Source organism: Nesoenas mayeri (genome assembly GCF_963082525.1).
Source record: "Nesoenas mayeri genome assembly, chromosome: 3".
Classification (NCBI taxonomy): Eukaryota; Metazoa; Chordata; class Aves; order Columbiformes; family Columbidae; genus Nesoenas; species Nesoenas mayeri.
Window position 1 is genome coordinate 44,360,864 of NC_137544.1, and position 16,552 is coordinate 44,377,415.

The 16,552-nt window shown below is 35.6% G+C and overlaps 1 protein-coding gene across 1 annotated transcript in view; it reads left to right on the forward strand.

Annotated features, from left to right (window-relative positions):
* The window catches only part of GRIK2 (glutamate ionotropic receptor kainate type subunit 2), a gene marked incomplete at both ends in the record, with an annotated part of 381,844 nt that overhangs the window by 336,819 nt on the left and 28,473 nt on the right, over positions 1 to 16,552 (forward strand). The window contains one exon of the mRNA XM_080340953.1: positions 12,338 to 12,563. Coding sequence (XP_080197079.1) covers positions 12,338 to 12,563 — 226 coding nt within the window. The remainder of the gene's footprint in view (positions 1 to 12,337; positions 12,564 to 16,552) is intronic.

The window sequence follows — 16,552 nt, forward strand, 5'->3', positions numbered from 1 at the left end:
TAACTTTTCAGATAAAAATAAGCCATAATTAAATTATAATAATTTAAATGTAGATCAATAAGATTATATTACTTGTCCTCATTTGAGAGATAACATTGAATGTGCAGTGTTCATGCACACTACTGAAGTTAAGTATTGCTAAGATGAAAATATAATCATTGGTTATGGTCTTATGACTAAAGTTAAAAGGTATTTATGGATGTATGCACCTTAAAGCAGGTTATTTTTCTTTATTAATTTTATTGCTGACATATAATGTTTATCACCTATCTGTAGCTGACAATCGTAAAGTGAACTAGAGGTCTATCAGTTCAACTACTGACTCAGGTCCTCAATAGAAAAACTTATTATATTAAGTGGCACCATTTTAAGCAACTTCAGCAGATGACTAATATTCAAAATAGATGTGAAATTATCCTCTTACTTCCCCAAAAAGTTTCATCGATTTTGTCATGTTGGAAGCTGCTCATACTGTCACTACTTTGGTTACTTTTCTTCTTGGAATAAACAGGTTTGCAGTGTTTTTACAACACATTTCCCAACACAATGGCTTTCAAACTTAGACGTGATCCTGCAGTCCTATCTATGAGTAGTGAAGGGTCACCTGAAACAATGCAAATACAGTAACACATTGAGAGTGGCACAGTAACATTTGCCAAAAACCCATCACAAGCAGTGCAACTGATTATTTTTATCAAACTACATGAAAACTGTTTCAGTGGAAATTGCATTTCCCATTAGGTCTTTACTCGATGAAGAACAGAACTGCTTTTTGTTGCTTTGTCAACTTACTGACAGCTTGACAAGGGAAATGTAGAAGGTGCAGTATGATGCACAGCTATAACCAGCAGTTTAATGGAGGAAACGTCTAGAATCCTCAGCAGTTCTTTCAATGCCATGCAATCATTAACATAATAAATTTTCTAGGAGTTATGATATCGCATATCAGCTCATACAAAATTTCTCTGATGACATATAGATTTTCAGTACAGCATGTCAGTATATAATGCCAAATATCTGTTCCTCCTCTTAACTGTATTTAAGAATTCAGGCATCACATGTCATAGATTAATTATTTCAAGTCATATTTGAAGCACTACGGTGTTGGTATAAAATTCTGTGCAGCCTGCAAATTTCACAGAATCACAGAATGTTAGGGATTGGAAGGGACCTCGGAAGATCATCTAGTCCAATCCTCCTGCTGGAGTAGGAACACCTAGATAAGGTTACACAGGAAGGCGTCCAGGCAGGTTTTGAATGTCTCCAGAGAAGGAGACACCACAACCCGCCTGGGCAGCCTGTTCCAGTGTTCTGTCACCGTCGCTGTGAAGAAGTTTATTCTCAAATTTAAAGGGAACCTCCTGTGTTCCAGTTTATACCCATTGCCCCTTGTCTTACTATTGGTTGTCACCGAAAAGAGCCCAGCTCAATTCTCATGACATTCACCTTTTACATATATTTATTAACATTAATGAGGTCGCCCCTCAGTCTCCTTCTTTCCAAGCTAAAGAGACCCAGCTCCTTCAGCCTTTCCTCATAAGGGAGATGCTCCACTTCCTTAATCACCTTTGTGGCTCTTTGCTGGACCCTCTCCAGCAGTTCCCTGTCCTTCTTGAACTGAGGGGCCCAGAACTGAACACAATATTCCAGATGTGGTCTCACCAGAGCAGAGTAGAGGGGGAGGAGAACCTCTCTCGACCTACTAACCCACCCCTTCCAATACACTCCAGGATGCCATTGGCCTTCCTGGCCACAAGAGCAGAGTGCTGGCTCGTATATCTTACTTGATAGATAATGAAGTGTAATTGATTTTACCAAAAAGTGAATGTAAATTAATATTTTTAATCACTAATAAGTCTTTTACTGTGGGAATTAGCAGAAATTTTTTAGTTGGAAAGCTTAAAATATCCTAAGGCATCTCAGGAACTCACATGCTGTGATCTTGCTGAGTACCAAATAAAATTTTTGTGCCTGCTCAGAAATTCTCTTTTAAAACATCATTTTTTGCAAAATAAAAATTTTCCATGGTTGAAGTTTGATTTTTACTCTTGCCTTGATTTTTCTGCCAAGAAAAATCAATAAGAAATTTTACTTTCTCCTGTTTTTTCCCTGACATTCTGTCTGTTATGTTCCTAATACATTATTACGCAATACTTTCTTGAAACTTGATTTCACAGTACATTATTCTGCTCTTCATTGCAATAAAGTGTGTTCATAATTGCTGAAATACCAATGTTTTCTGTAAGACTTTTTTCTTTCTCTCAAGTATATAATAGGCTTTCATCTTTTGAGGGAAGTGATACAAGTACTCATCACTTATATCCTTCTCCTCCTCTTCTATAATTTCTACAACATATGTGTAAATAATAAACATCACAGTAGTGTACTAGCTTTGTAAAGGAAGTTTGAATTGTAGAAATTTGACCTGTGTACTACTGTGAGACTTAAATGATCCCTTAGTTCACTGTGTTTAGTATATCACTGAAGTTTCCCATTATCTCTCAAGGAGGACACATACCTGTAGTATTTGCTCATGTAGAAAAAAAAAAAAAAAAAAGAAAAGAAAAATAAAAAGAAAAATAAGGACTGAGGGCAGGTCACATCATCAGCCTCCTTATTTTCTTGTTCTAGCTGATATAACTTGATGTTAGTTTTATTTTAACTTTGAATTCTGTCATTGAAGATGGTGTTTAATAAGACTATGATTAGACTCATTTTTGCGTGATAAGTCCACACAGAAAATGCTGGAAATGGGAAGAAATAATAGGTTACAATACTTATCACCTTGATATTTCTAAGAATTCATGGCAACTAACAAAAATGGAACATTCAGAATTTTAAGGCTGCAATACTTACGCTATACCATGTGATGAACACTTCCTAGTACATATCTGATAGACCAGTTCACTAATGTCCCAGAAATAGATATATCTTCCTACAGCCAATGTCAAATGTGCTCAAATTAAACTTACTTTTGCAGTTTAAAGTTCAATCTAATCTGTTCCTAAAGAACACATAGTAGCTAAGGTTCTAGTGAAACTGCAAACTGTATGTTTTTGTAGGTAGATTTCAAACTGCACAATCTCTGCAGTTGATACAGGATAGTGGAAATATAGTGCATTCATTTCTCATTGATTTTTCTTTTGCTTTTCCTCTGCAAAAATATGTAAAATATTGGAATTTTAGTTTCTGTAGTTTCAGAAGACCACACAATAATTCTACATGAAATGTTGTTTTCTTTTTTCTTTCTTTTTTTTTTTTTTTTCAAGAATGGTTCTGCACAGTTCAGTCATCTATTAAAAACTTTGTGATAAGCAACAATAGGATAAGTAGTTGGCATGGTTGGCACAGAATTAGGCTGAGAAATCTTAGAATAGTCTTTGGCTAAGTTTTGGTCTATTGTTTAACAGAAAAGACTAACATGACTAATTCTAAATCACTGAATGATCAAACTGATGAACTGGTGGTGAACTTTCCCTTCCTTTTTGTTTCCTTGGAAATACCCAGTTACTTTATTCTCACTGATTTTCAGCACTTCCCTCTGACGAAACTGGAATACACCAGCGAATAATGCTGGAAAGAGAATACTTTGCCCTCTGTTCTGCTATACATTTGCTGTTCTGACTGTTCCAGAGCATTGGCAGAACTTCCTTAGTCTTCAGAAGCTATAAAACATCCCTTTCTCTGTTAAACTACATTACCTGCTGTGTTTACATTGCCTGTACTCACCTATTACAAATGTCCAGGTTGCAGTACGTAAATTAACACATGAATTGTATCTCACTCTATCTTTTGACATGTTATACAATTCTGTCAGTACTGCAATTTTGCCCATCAACTTCTGATAAGTTGGGCAGGGACTCTGTGTATCAGTGCTAAAAAAATACTGAAACCTACATCTTCTATCTCTGCTTTTGCTCATATTGTTTGTACAGATCACTAGTTGAATACACATAAATTCATCTATGTACATAGATGAATTCTTCATGACATATTCTTCAGCAACCAGTTTGGCTGAAAAGTTCCTGTGTCTTTTACTGTAGCATTTCATCCCAGATCTTTGTTGGTTTCTCTTTTTATTATTTTAACCTCTTCACTTCTGGAGGAAATCAGATTCTTGAGTGTTCTGCTGCTTATCTTCTCAAGTATGCTGTTTAGGAGATTACAGGTGTTTCAAGATAAAACTGCCAGAATTATTCCAAGACCTGACAGATTTGCTAACAAACAGTTCCGACCAGTATCCTAGCACTCCTCTATACCTTAGATATAAACCACGTATGGCATCAATCCTGTTTGCCCAAATTAACTCAAATTTTCTAGTGAGCAAGGTCAGACAAGTACAGAGAAAGACTCAGCTGTTCTTAGCTAGAACATATGGTCCAATGTTGTTGGTAATTTATTTACTATAATAAAAAAGTACTGAATCCAGATCCTACTGTATAATACCTCAGTGGTGGCTTATGCTAATTTATAACTGGCAAATATTTTACATGAGGTATTTTGTCAAGAACACAGAAGTTATTGGCTACTTTGGATTTTCAGAGTTTTGTTAGGTCTGGCAACAGAACTGATGGGGGAATTTATTGGGGAAAAAAACACCAGTCCATGCCACTAAACTGATTTTGATGACTATCATTACAAGCAGTAACTAATGCTAATGCTGCTGCTTGACAGGTGGTAAAAGAAAACAAAAAAAGAAAAAAAAAATATAATGGAACTTCCATTCAGTTTTTGAAATCTGTGAAGATAATGAAACAACACTTATTCCTAACTCTTTTGAGCAAATAAATAGGAAATAATAGTAGTTTTATATCCCTTCTCCTCATTAAAATGATTCTAAATGATATGAGTTTGATTTCTAATGCTGCCTGATGAGTTTCTTTCAAATCACAACAACAGTGTTTTGGGCACAGTATTAATTTTGCTTTGAACATTGCACAAACATTGTCCATTCCAGTGTAGATGCTGTGAGAATACAATAGTTGAAATCATGGTGTTGTGACAAATTCTTACTCTATTAGAGGTAAATATTTAAAGTATTATTTTTGAACTTCATGCTCAGTTCTGATGTTGAAAATATGCTCTCACTGCTTTTGGAAAGGGAAATTGCTTCCAGATACAGAGAGAAGCAAGTGTGGAGTTTTGTACTGTAGTTTGTATCTCGAAACAGGCAGAGTAAGCAGATGTGAATTTATCTTCACAGAACAGGCAGAATATAGGATCTGCTTTAAAATCAGATTAAATTTGCTTAATGCCTTATTCCTACTTATAAAGGAAGAAACCTACAGAAGTGTGAGAAATACCACACTTATCTTCTGCAGCATTTTATGAAAAGAAACATTGTGACATTAGTTATAATTCAGTAGAGGACTATAAATCATTCTGGTATAAATGGCGAGGAAGTTTTCTGAAATCCATTAGTGATTTTGGAGATATAAAATCCTTACTTATTTCCAGGTCAAAGCTGATGGTGAAAACTTATTTCAATAGCATTAGGGTTTGGGATTTTATAACCATAAATTATTTTAAATATTTAACATTTGTTTAAAGTATTTGGTTTTTAAAACAAGTCAGCACAATTGGGTCAAGAGTAAAAATGTCTTTCTGTAAGCACTGCATTTTTCATTCCTTGTAGCTCTATTCTTGGTAGAAACACCTTTCCTACCTTTTTTCATTTGTGCTCTATGGACCATGAAAACTGCTATTATGGAGAACAGTGTATGCATTGGTTTTATTGTTTTTATGCTGACACAACAAAATTTAAACCAAGTGGTTGACTTAGGGCTTTTCTGGCCTCAGCCGTTCTGAAAAGATAGGAAAAAAAGTGGGGGGAGGAGAAAAAGGAAGAAAATAAATGTCCTGAGGTCAGAGAGTCAGAGTCAATGAGACCAGTCTGATAAAAGGGAGAGTGACTTTTTCACTGACTGTGACAAAGCCAGTCTCGTAGTTCCAGAAGACAACAAATAAAATACAGTACTACAAAGGTTTGTTTTTTTTTTAATTAGTTGCTAACCTGGTTAGAAAATCAGATGATACTCAAAAGTTCACTTGAATAAACACAGTCTGTCTGTTGGGTAATAGAGGAGAGCTAAGCTCATCTAAGTCTGTTCTGCTGTCCAGAATAGGTGGAGGAATGTATCACATTTTCACTATACTTAAGATGCTAGTGATTAACATTGTGGTCTGTAAAAGCTTTGCCTTAGCCTATAGCAATTATTCAAAACTGTGGACTGCACATATGTGAATGCAGATTTTGGAATGTCTATGGCCTCATATTATATTATGGAGTCATCAGGTGCAGATATGCAATTAAGACCAAATTGTGTTTTATACATAATGTGCTCAGCTATGTCAAAATTGGTAAATATACTGCTTCTGCTGCCTCAGAAACTAGCACTTATTTTTGGAGTGTAGAATTAGCTAAGACTTACTGGAAACAACAGATTGTTTCAGTCATTAAAACAAATATAAGTGGATTATTTAAAAAAAAAAACAACAAAAAAACAAAAAACTGGAAACAGGACATGCAGTAACACTGTGTAAAACTAAAAAAACAGTAAGATCTGATATCTTCCATTCTGATTGCTGTAGCTGATTCTGATATATAACATTATCCATATATTGTGGTTCACCTCAAAAGTCCCAATAATGGATCAGGATCCCATCATTGTCCACTTCAGAAACATTGAGCTGTTTGGAGAAAACTGTACCTATTCCAAAGAACTCATGTTCATGTTAAGAACTAGGAGAAGCAGATCAGTGTACACAGACATAAGTTACAGAAACAAGGAAGTACTAAAAATGCACAATGGAACACATTGTAGGTCATTGATAGATATTCGATCAGTAGCAATCAGCCCTTACAAATTTCCATTTGTTGACAATTCAGGAAAGCGAGAAGGGTATTTATGTTTATTTACAATTTGTTTTCATTTATGCAAGTGTTCAAATTCTTCCATATAGCCTTATATTTGAATTTCTCTGTATTTATAATGCTTGAGGACAATTACAGAATTCCTAAAACATTATTTACCTTAGGCTATTGGTATGTTCTCTCAACTTTAAGCTTGTCATACTGTAATTTGAAATGCATTCAAAGAATTAATTTTGTTTATCTCTCTATTAATGGTACTAATCCTTTGTGGCCTAAAATACTGGAGACATTTCACAAGTGTGTTAGAACAGCTATAGGCCATAACAGGATTGTGTATAATGTTTGCTTCTCCTGAATTTGACATGCAGCCTTCTTATGTTTAGAAAAAAAAAAATCTTGAGATATGTTAGTGCTTTGGCTATTATTAAGAACATCAGAAAGGCATTTTCTAGCTTATTTCACAGCTATGTAGATTTAGGGCACATGTCAAACTTACAAAAATAATTAAGGAATTTATAAACTAAATGTTTTATATGAACAGTTCAGCTTGAATTTCCATACTGCTGTCCAAGATTTCCAAGAGGTCATGTATGAACCAATTGGGATGAGTCTACTTGAGTTTCCTTCCTCTTTTTGGAGATGTACTTTCCTAATTGAAAACAGGGCCTTACCTTAGTTTCTTCAGGCCCTTATTGAGCTGTTTCTGGTATTTCCAGTGAGCTGACTCCACTAATTCTCTGGGCTACCTGTTCCAATGCTTAGTTGTTATTGTGGTGAAGAATTTTTTTCTTATATCCACACAGAATTTCCCTTCAACAGCCATTGCCTCTTGTCCTGTCATCACGCACCTCAACTTCTCTCTAATATCTTCTTTAGCTAGTGGAAAAATGTAATTAGATTCTATGTAAGCTTTTCAGCCTACGTTGAACAACACCATTTCCATGAATCTTTCTTTCTAAGTTAAGATTTCCAATCCTCTATCACCGTGGAGGACACTCTCCAATTTTAATATCTCTCTTGAACTTGAAGAACCAAAACTGAACAAAGCATTTCTAGTGGGGCTTCACAAGTACAAAGGATTGTGATTAATCACAATTAAGTTCTGTTGGCTATAGTCTTGTTGATACAGCCTGCAGTTTGCTTTCTTGCTGTAAGGACAGGCTGCTTACTTATGTTCAGTTCATTGTCCTCTTGGATCCATAAGTCCTTTTTAGCCAAGATGCACTCCTGCCAGTCAATTCTCAGCCAGTGTGTATTCTTGGGATTACTTTCTTCAAGACAGACTTTGCCTTTAACTTTGTTAAACCTCGTGTAATTCCTGCTACACTAGTTTTTTGTTCTCTTGAGGTCTCTCTGCATGGTAGCTCTTTCTTCCAGTGCATCTTCGTCTTCTTCCTGTTTGGTGTTATCCACAAACTTTCTGAGGGTGCTTTCAATGCATTTTCCAAACTTTTTATAAATATTGAGGTCTAGAACTTACCCCTGAGGCATTCCAGCCAGGACAAGATGGCAATCTGGCCTTGAGCTATTAACTACCACCTTTCAACATCAACATCTCAGCTAGTTTTCTACCTGTAGTTGCTCCACCTGTCCAGTCCATAGCTTGCCAGCTTGTCATCAAGAATGTTGTGAGAGACCATGTTGAACATCTTGCCAAGCCTAATATAAATCGATCTTTCTGAATGCATTTTTCATATGTCATTATTTTTGTCAGTGTAAACACAGAAGTGATAAGCTTGATGAAGTAATTCAGAAGTGACATTTCATAGTCTGTGTTACAGGTCAGAAAAAATGTGAATAATTGTTCCTTTGACCTTAAAAAAATCTATGAGCAACTTTAAGAAAAGTGGCTTATGACCACTTTGCAATGCTTAGGAAAACAAGTCACATAGCTCTTATAGGCAGTGTCATAAATGGAAAACAGTGCAGTAGGATTGGAAATCTGTCAGGAAGGTTTTGACATAAAGATCGTAATGGTTTAATTCTTATGTAGTGCAGAGTGCTTTTATAAAATACATAAGAACTGGGTTTCTGACTTCTTTTTTCCTCAAAATTTAACTACCTTTGACCTTTCTTTTGTTACTACAGCCTCTTTTGAGTTTAAATATTGCATGAGTGAAGGCAAAGCCATACCCAAATGCTTTCATAAGCCAGGAAAGAAGCTGGATGCTATAATTGAAGCAAAAATCTCCATTAATGGATCTGTAACTTTTCCTTTGTAGAAAAATGTCAGAAATTGCCTGGCACATTTCTGCTGTGCATTTTTCCAGTCTTGTGTTGTATCATGAGGTCTGCTTCTGTGGCCTTTGGACCTCGTTTATACTGGCATTCATTCAGCACCCTGATATTTTTCCAAGCTTGTGGTCCAGAATCTCACTGCTCAGATATTTGTCTTTCCTTGACAGTGTTTCAAGATAGAGAATTAACACTTTACTAGCACAATTAACACATTCTTTCTGTTTCCAACCTCACATTTGTATGTAGTATTAGACTATGTCATGCTTCCTTTTGTGATCCCTGACATGCATAGTTATCTTCCAATCATCTTTTATTTATGAGTACTGAGTATGTCACCGACAGTATTTTCTGAATATCTCTGCAAGAACCACTATTTTATGTACCAGGTAAATGAGTTTCTTGATTTGCTTAACCTTTTCATTTCTATCCTTCTGTTAGTTCTCTTTTTTTTTATTCCAGTGAAATTCAAATGTTGTAAAGCACAAGCAGCTTTCTTACTACTCTGCATTGTCTTTGGCATTACTGAGGTAATAGCAGCATGATAAATCATGTCACCACAAGTTATACAAATATAATTTCTGGTTGATTTCAAGTTAGGTTGGATTTCCAGACAGTGACTTCCAGTTAGATGGAACAATATTGTGAACTAACACAGATAAAATAATACAGTTAATGAACTGCATGGAATAAGTTGATTAACCAGCTTGATTTGCATGCAGTGAAAGAAGATGGAAACATCATGCAAATTGCAGTAGCTGCTTCTATTAGTATGAACGACACAGTCATAACCACAAAAAGAAATATGTACATATTGCAGAGTCATTCTCTTTAGTTCAATGTCAAATGGGCTCCTTACACTTTTGTTTGTTCTGGTTTCTTGATGTTAGTCATGTATCTGCTGAGTAGCTTGCTAAACACAGAGGAAAACCATTTGTGGTTGCATTTTCCTGAATAAAAATTGTTTGTTTGTTTTATTTTTGTTTTGTTTTTATTTTCAGATAAAGCATTCTCTGTTGTAAAACAAGTCCCATAACCTTTACTATACTCTCTTTTTTTTTTTTTGGTAAGAATTTCTAAAAGCTAGTTAAAATTTAAGAGTCACAAGTACATGCGCTGTTTTCCCTAGCATCGTTTCAATTCTGAAATGAAGAAAGCAGTGCAAAGACATTGTAGTATTCTGCTTATGTGAGAAAGCTGAGAGATCACTGTGCACTTTTGATCACCCTTGTTATTTTCACACTAGCAAGCCATGTGGACTGATATTCTAGGTTTTGTGTTATCTTCTGTAGTCTCACTAGTCATGTGTAAACACTCATTTCTTTATTTGTTTGTTTTAATAATTCCAGCAAGCGAGGTATCCTACACCCAAGTTTTCTCTGAATTTGTTAGTGACTTAGTTCTTTGTTTTTCAATAATATCTACAGCTTCATCCTAGCTGATTAAATTAGCCATCATAATATAAACATTCTATCTGTTAGAGGATATTGTATTTTTTCACATGCTCCAACACTTCCATAGAGAGCAATCATTCCTTTTGCTAACGTGTTTTTATATCCCTTGTATTATTATATAGTGGATAAACTGTGTGATTTGGTTCTTTTGTTGTTGTTGTTGTTATTGTTTTTTTTCATGTGTGTACTGCGGTAAAGACTGTATGTTAAAAGAATTAAATATAAGTTCTTGGTAAAATTTTACAAAAGTTGTAAAAAATATTCATTTTCAATCCTTTCTGTATTACATAATAATGTAGATTCCTACAGAGCTGATGTGCACTGCTTACAGTATGCTATACTACAGTGCAATATTAAATGCTTTCAAGAATTATTTGATTTTCAGAACAAATTCGATGAGGATAGACCATATCCATTTGGTCTTCTCTATTCTATGAGTTAACAGAATATTTGAACAAAAATGATTTCCTCTTCCATTGTTACTAAAATCTTTTGCAATCAGCCTCAGACTATGTTCAGTACAGTAACAATGTGTTCATGGAGAGTCCTAAAAGTCTTCAGTTAGCACTGACACTAGAGTTAGTTCAAATGCTTGATTTGCTAAGTCCTCAGGCAGAGAGAAATAACTTTTGCATTGTATCTCAGCAGGAGGATGAAGTAATCTTTTTTTTCTAGATAAATGCTCTTTTTTTTCCACATACACTGCTAATTCTCCTCTGGGGCAGAATTTATGGCTGCCAATCAGCTGAACTTCAGAAAGGTTTGTAGTGTCAATCTTTGTTTAGTATCTCGACCAGAGCTGACGGCAGAGTTATGTTAAAGATTTTATAAGTCTGATTATACAAGTTCTCATGCTATATTTCTACATTTTATTTACTAGGTAAGATTTAACATTATTGAAAATTTTCTGACACATCTTGAGTTTAAAACATTATTAAACAAATGAAGAAAATATAATATGAAATGTTTAGTGTTCTAATACCTTCAATTTATCCAGTGGTTATGATCTCTTAAACATTGTGTTTTACAGAGATAAGAGAAGGTAGTATGTTTTTTTAAAGAAGCTGAGGTGAAAGAAAGGAAACAACTCCTCTATAGTTGCCTAAACTACTGTCTCTCTCTTCTTACCACAACAGTTATTTACATTCTGGGAAAATATCAAAGCAGTAAACACATACTCATTTTTAGGATATTTAGTAGTCAGTTTCTGAATGACAAGCTAGTATTCTCCAAGTATTTTTGCGGTGTCCCATTAATTAACTTGTTGCCCTCTCCATCACAACTATTTTCTCCATATGCTGCCAGCTCTAAGTGCTTTGACTACTTCAGGTTGTGGTGCTGTGAGTTAGGTTTTCAGAATTGTTTGGGAGTAGCTGAGTTACTCAAATAAGAATGAAAATTTCAAATGCCAGAATCCCCAAATTCTCCTGTAACACTCACCAACATTGTTGATGAACTTGGCTACAGTGAAGTACTTAAAAGTTTTCCACTGACTTCAAATACTTATAGGTCTTCATCCTACATAAAAACATATAAACAATAAAACCCAGATAACTAACAAATGTTAAGCATTTTCTTGAGAATCTGTCCAGCTGTTTTACACAGACAAGTTGAGAGGTACAGGTGAGATTAAAGGTGCAGGCATCCTTAGAAGAATGCCTTGCTAAAACCTGACATGTAGTAACATACAATAAGAGAGCAATGTGGAAACTAAGAAATTGCTTTCACTCTTATAAGCATATTATTCATGTTGCATCTAATATTTTTCTTCTAGAAATCAAAAATCTCCACTTACGACAAGATGTGGGCCTTCATGAGTAGCAGGAGGCAGTCAGTACTTGTCAAAAGTAACGAAGAAGGTATCCAGCGCGTGCTTACCTCTGATTATGCATTTTTAATGGAGTCGACAACCATCGAGTTTGTCACACAGCGGAACTGTAACCTAACACAAATTGGAGGCCTGATAGACTCAAAAGGTTACGGCGTTGGAACTCCCATGGGTAGGTGATATGTCAACTGTTTGTTCTCTATTCATTAATCGTAGTTACTGCAGTAGCATATAAAAGCTCCAATACACTGTTGATTTCTTTACATTGCTAACTTTTCTTCTCATTCTCTTTTTACCACCTGGGGAAAATATTACATCTTATCAATATTTATGGATTTATTGAATTCTCTAAACAGAAAAAAAAAAAAAAAAAGTTAAAAAAGTTACTTTATTAAAAAAATGGACATTTGCGTATGATATTTTTCTCCTACATGGTGTTTCCCATATGTTCAAGAAAGAGTACTTTTCACAGGATCCTATTTTATAAAAAAAAATGGTTTTAAAATTTTGATCTCTCTCTTTGGAGAATGAGGTACTAGTAGTATAAGGCTTGCATTAGCAAATGGTGATAATACTTCTATACTGAGAGAACTAATCACTGACATTTTTGAAAGAGGAGGAAAGATTACACAACATGCCATGTATAATCCACAGGCATAAGAAATACTGAATTAACCTTGTGGTATATGGTTTTGCAGAGGAATTCTAATCCTGTATATGTTTTCCAGGTCAGGTGTTCTTGACTAGGTATGAAACTTTAGATGCAGAATTAGAATTCAACTACTGGCATTAGTTTGGCTGCTAGAATCAACAGGATGGGATTCAGAAAGCACTGAGTTTCTGACTTTCCATTGACTGCAGTGATTTTTGAAGGGCAAGACCTGAGGATCTGGCTTTATATTTCAGAATACATGAAAATAGAAAATGGTGTGACACAAAGACTCTGTCAGTACTGCACAACGATCCTACTTAATATTGTAAGATTGTTCTACTGACTTCTTTGCAAGGCCAACATTTATTTTAACTTTATTTTTAAGAAGAATTTATCATTTTGTGATTGATATGAATATGTTTTTCTCAAATAGTCTTTACATTTGGACTGATTCTTAACCTGTGTTAATAGCATATAATATACCTTTGTACAGGGAAAGTTGTGTGTAGTACTTTAAATCAAGCACATGGTTAGGAAGGTAAAAAAGTAAACTTTCTTTTAATATCTTGGTTAAAGATGTATGTACTATTACAAAATATAGATTTCCTTATGTATGGTAAATATTTACTGGAACTTTAAAATCTTTACAATCTTTAAAATTTTAACATCTTTAAAATGTTCATGTTTTCAGTAATTCACTATGAAATAGACATCTGGAGGAATTATGGTTCTGTACATTCTGTCTTTGAAAAGTTACTTGTTAAGAATCTAGTTTTAATCCAACTACCAATTTTTTCACCCTGTTCTGTTTTGACTTCTTATATTGCTAAATATATTCGGTAGAAGTGTAAGTGCCAGAAAGGACTGGACTTCAGTCCTGCTGCTCTTTTTCGCATCTTGTATTTCTAATAGATAAGCCTTTTGTCATAGAATCTCAGAATCATTTGAGTTGGAAGAGACCCTCAAGATCGAGTCCAACCATAACCTAAATCTAGCACCAAACCATGTCCATAAGAATATTATTACTTAGAGGGTGAAAGCCACCTTCCATTCAGGTTTAGAATGGGGAAAATTGAATCTTAGAGATAGTTTAAAAACCTTGAATAAGCAGCATATAAACATGTGAAGCACCTGTAACATGCCCCAGAAATCTAAGTGCCCGTGGAAGTGCCAAGTGATAGGAATCAGACCAGGCTATTTCACAAATTATTTTGATCATGTGTAAATCAGAGAAGAAGCATAAACACCAGAGAAAACAGATGATAAGCAGTGATAAAGCTGGAAACAGACTTCTAGAGTTAAAGTTTAGAAGAAAAATATCGGATGTAAAGAGAAGAAAGTAAACTTTCTTTTCAGCTTTGTCACCTACCTTATCTGGGGAGAACAGGCACTATGAATGCACTATTTCTTCACTAACTTTGAATTGTACAAAGCACATTATTTATAGAATAGAATCACAGAATCATTTAGGACAGAAAAGACCTTTAACATCAAGTCCAACCGTTACCTACCATTGCCAAGTCTGCCACTAAACCATGTCGCTAAGAACCACACCTTCATAGATGGTAACTTAGCCACTTTCCCAGGCAGCCTGTTCCAATGTTTGACAATGATTTCCACGAAGAAATTTTTCTTAAAATCCAGTCTAATCCTCATCTGGTGCAACTTGAGGCCATTTCCACTCATCCTGTCACTTGATACTTGAGAGAAGAGATGGATAGACAACTTGCTACAACCTCCTTTCAGGTAGTTGTAGAGAATGATAAGGTCTCCCCTCAGTCTCTGGACAAAACAACCAAAGTTTCCTCAGCTGCTCCTCATAAGACTTGTGCTCTGGAACCTTCACCAGCTTTGTTGTCCTTGTCTGAACTCTTCCCAGCACCTCAATTTCTTTCTTGTAGTGAGGGGCCCAAAATCAAACACAGTATTGAAGCTGTGGCCTCACCAGCATCGAGTACAGGGGAACAGTCGCTTCCCTAGTCCTGCTGGCCACATTGTTTCTGATACAAGCCTGGATGCTGTTGGCCTTCTTGGCCATGTTGACACACTACTGGCTCATATTAAGCTGGCTATCAACCAACAGACACAGGGCCTTTTCTGCCAGGCAGCTTTCTAGCTCCTTGTCCCCAAGACTGTAGCATTACATGGATTTGTTTTGACCCAAGTGCAGGACACAGCACTTGGTCTTATTCAACCTCATTCAGCTGGCCTCAGCCCATCGATCCTGCTGGTCCAGATCCCTCTGCAGATGCTTCTTACCATGAAGTAGATCAGTACTCTCACCCAATTAGTGTCATCTACAAACTTATTGAGGTTGCACTTGATCCCCTTCTCCAAATCTGTGATAAAGAGATTAAACAGAATGACCCAAATACCGAGCCCTGGGGATCACCGCTTGTGACTGGCCACCAACTGGATTTGACTCCATTCACTACAACTCTTTGAGCCTGGACATCAAGCCAGTTTATCCAGTGAAGTGTATAGCTGTCCAAGCCATGAGCAGCCAGTTTCTCCAGGAGAATGCTGTGGGAAACAGTATCAAAGGCTTTGCTAAAGTCTAGGTACTCAACATACAAAGATTTTCCCTCACCCATTAGGTGGGTCACCTTGTCACAGAAGGAAATCAGGTTAGTCAAGAAGGACTTGCCTTTTGTAAACCCATGCTGACTGGGCCTAATAGCTTGCTTGCCCTGTACCTGCTGCATGGTGGCACTCAAGATTATATGCTCCTTGTCTGAGCAATAGAGGCATAGTATCTAAAAGATATGGATGTCATCTCCCTACTTTTACAAAAGTATTCATTTTATCTCTTGGAACAGTGGCTTGAAGATGCCAAAGTGTTTGCAAATAAGATTAAATTGGTAGAACACAGTTGTTACAGGTCTTATATTGCATACAGTAGAATGGATATGGATACTTTGGAAGAATAGCATCAAAGGAATTGGGTGCAATATATCTTGTTCCTTTTGAAAGCTAATAGAAAAATAGTTAGTGAGAACATAATTTGTGTCTAAGTAGCTACAAGCAAAAGAGCTAAAAGCTTTGCTAACAAAGAAATATGCTATTAAAGTAGTTTATGATAGGATAATCACTTGGAAAATGCAACCACCCAAATATAGCACCAGCTTAGAGTACTTCAGTAAAAGCTCTCTGCTCACAATGTGAAAGTTTTAAATCCAGAGAAAGAAAGTTAGCTTTATTTAATATGACACCCACAGCACTGAAAAATAAACTAGAGACAATGAATTCAGTAAGTCATACATACAATGGATAATTCTTTTGATACATATTTAGAAATTCAGGTAACAATCTTTTATATACTTGGAATAATTTTCAGCAAGCCACTTCTTGTGCTAGGCTAGAAAAACCTCATTTATAATGGAAAGAGAACGGAAGAACAGACCTGGGATGAGACCTTTGACAGCAACTGGCACGTTGGAGCAGATAAGAGAGAACCTAATGTAACTTAGGTTGTGTTCATTTTGTTCTATTTTCCATTTTTGCAGCTT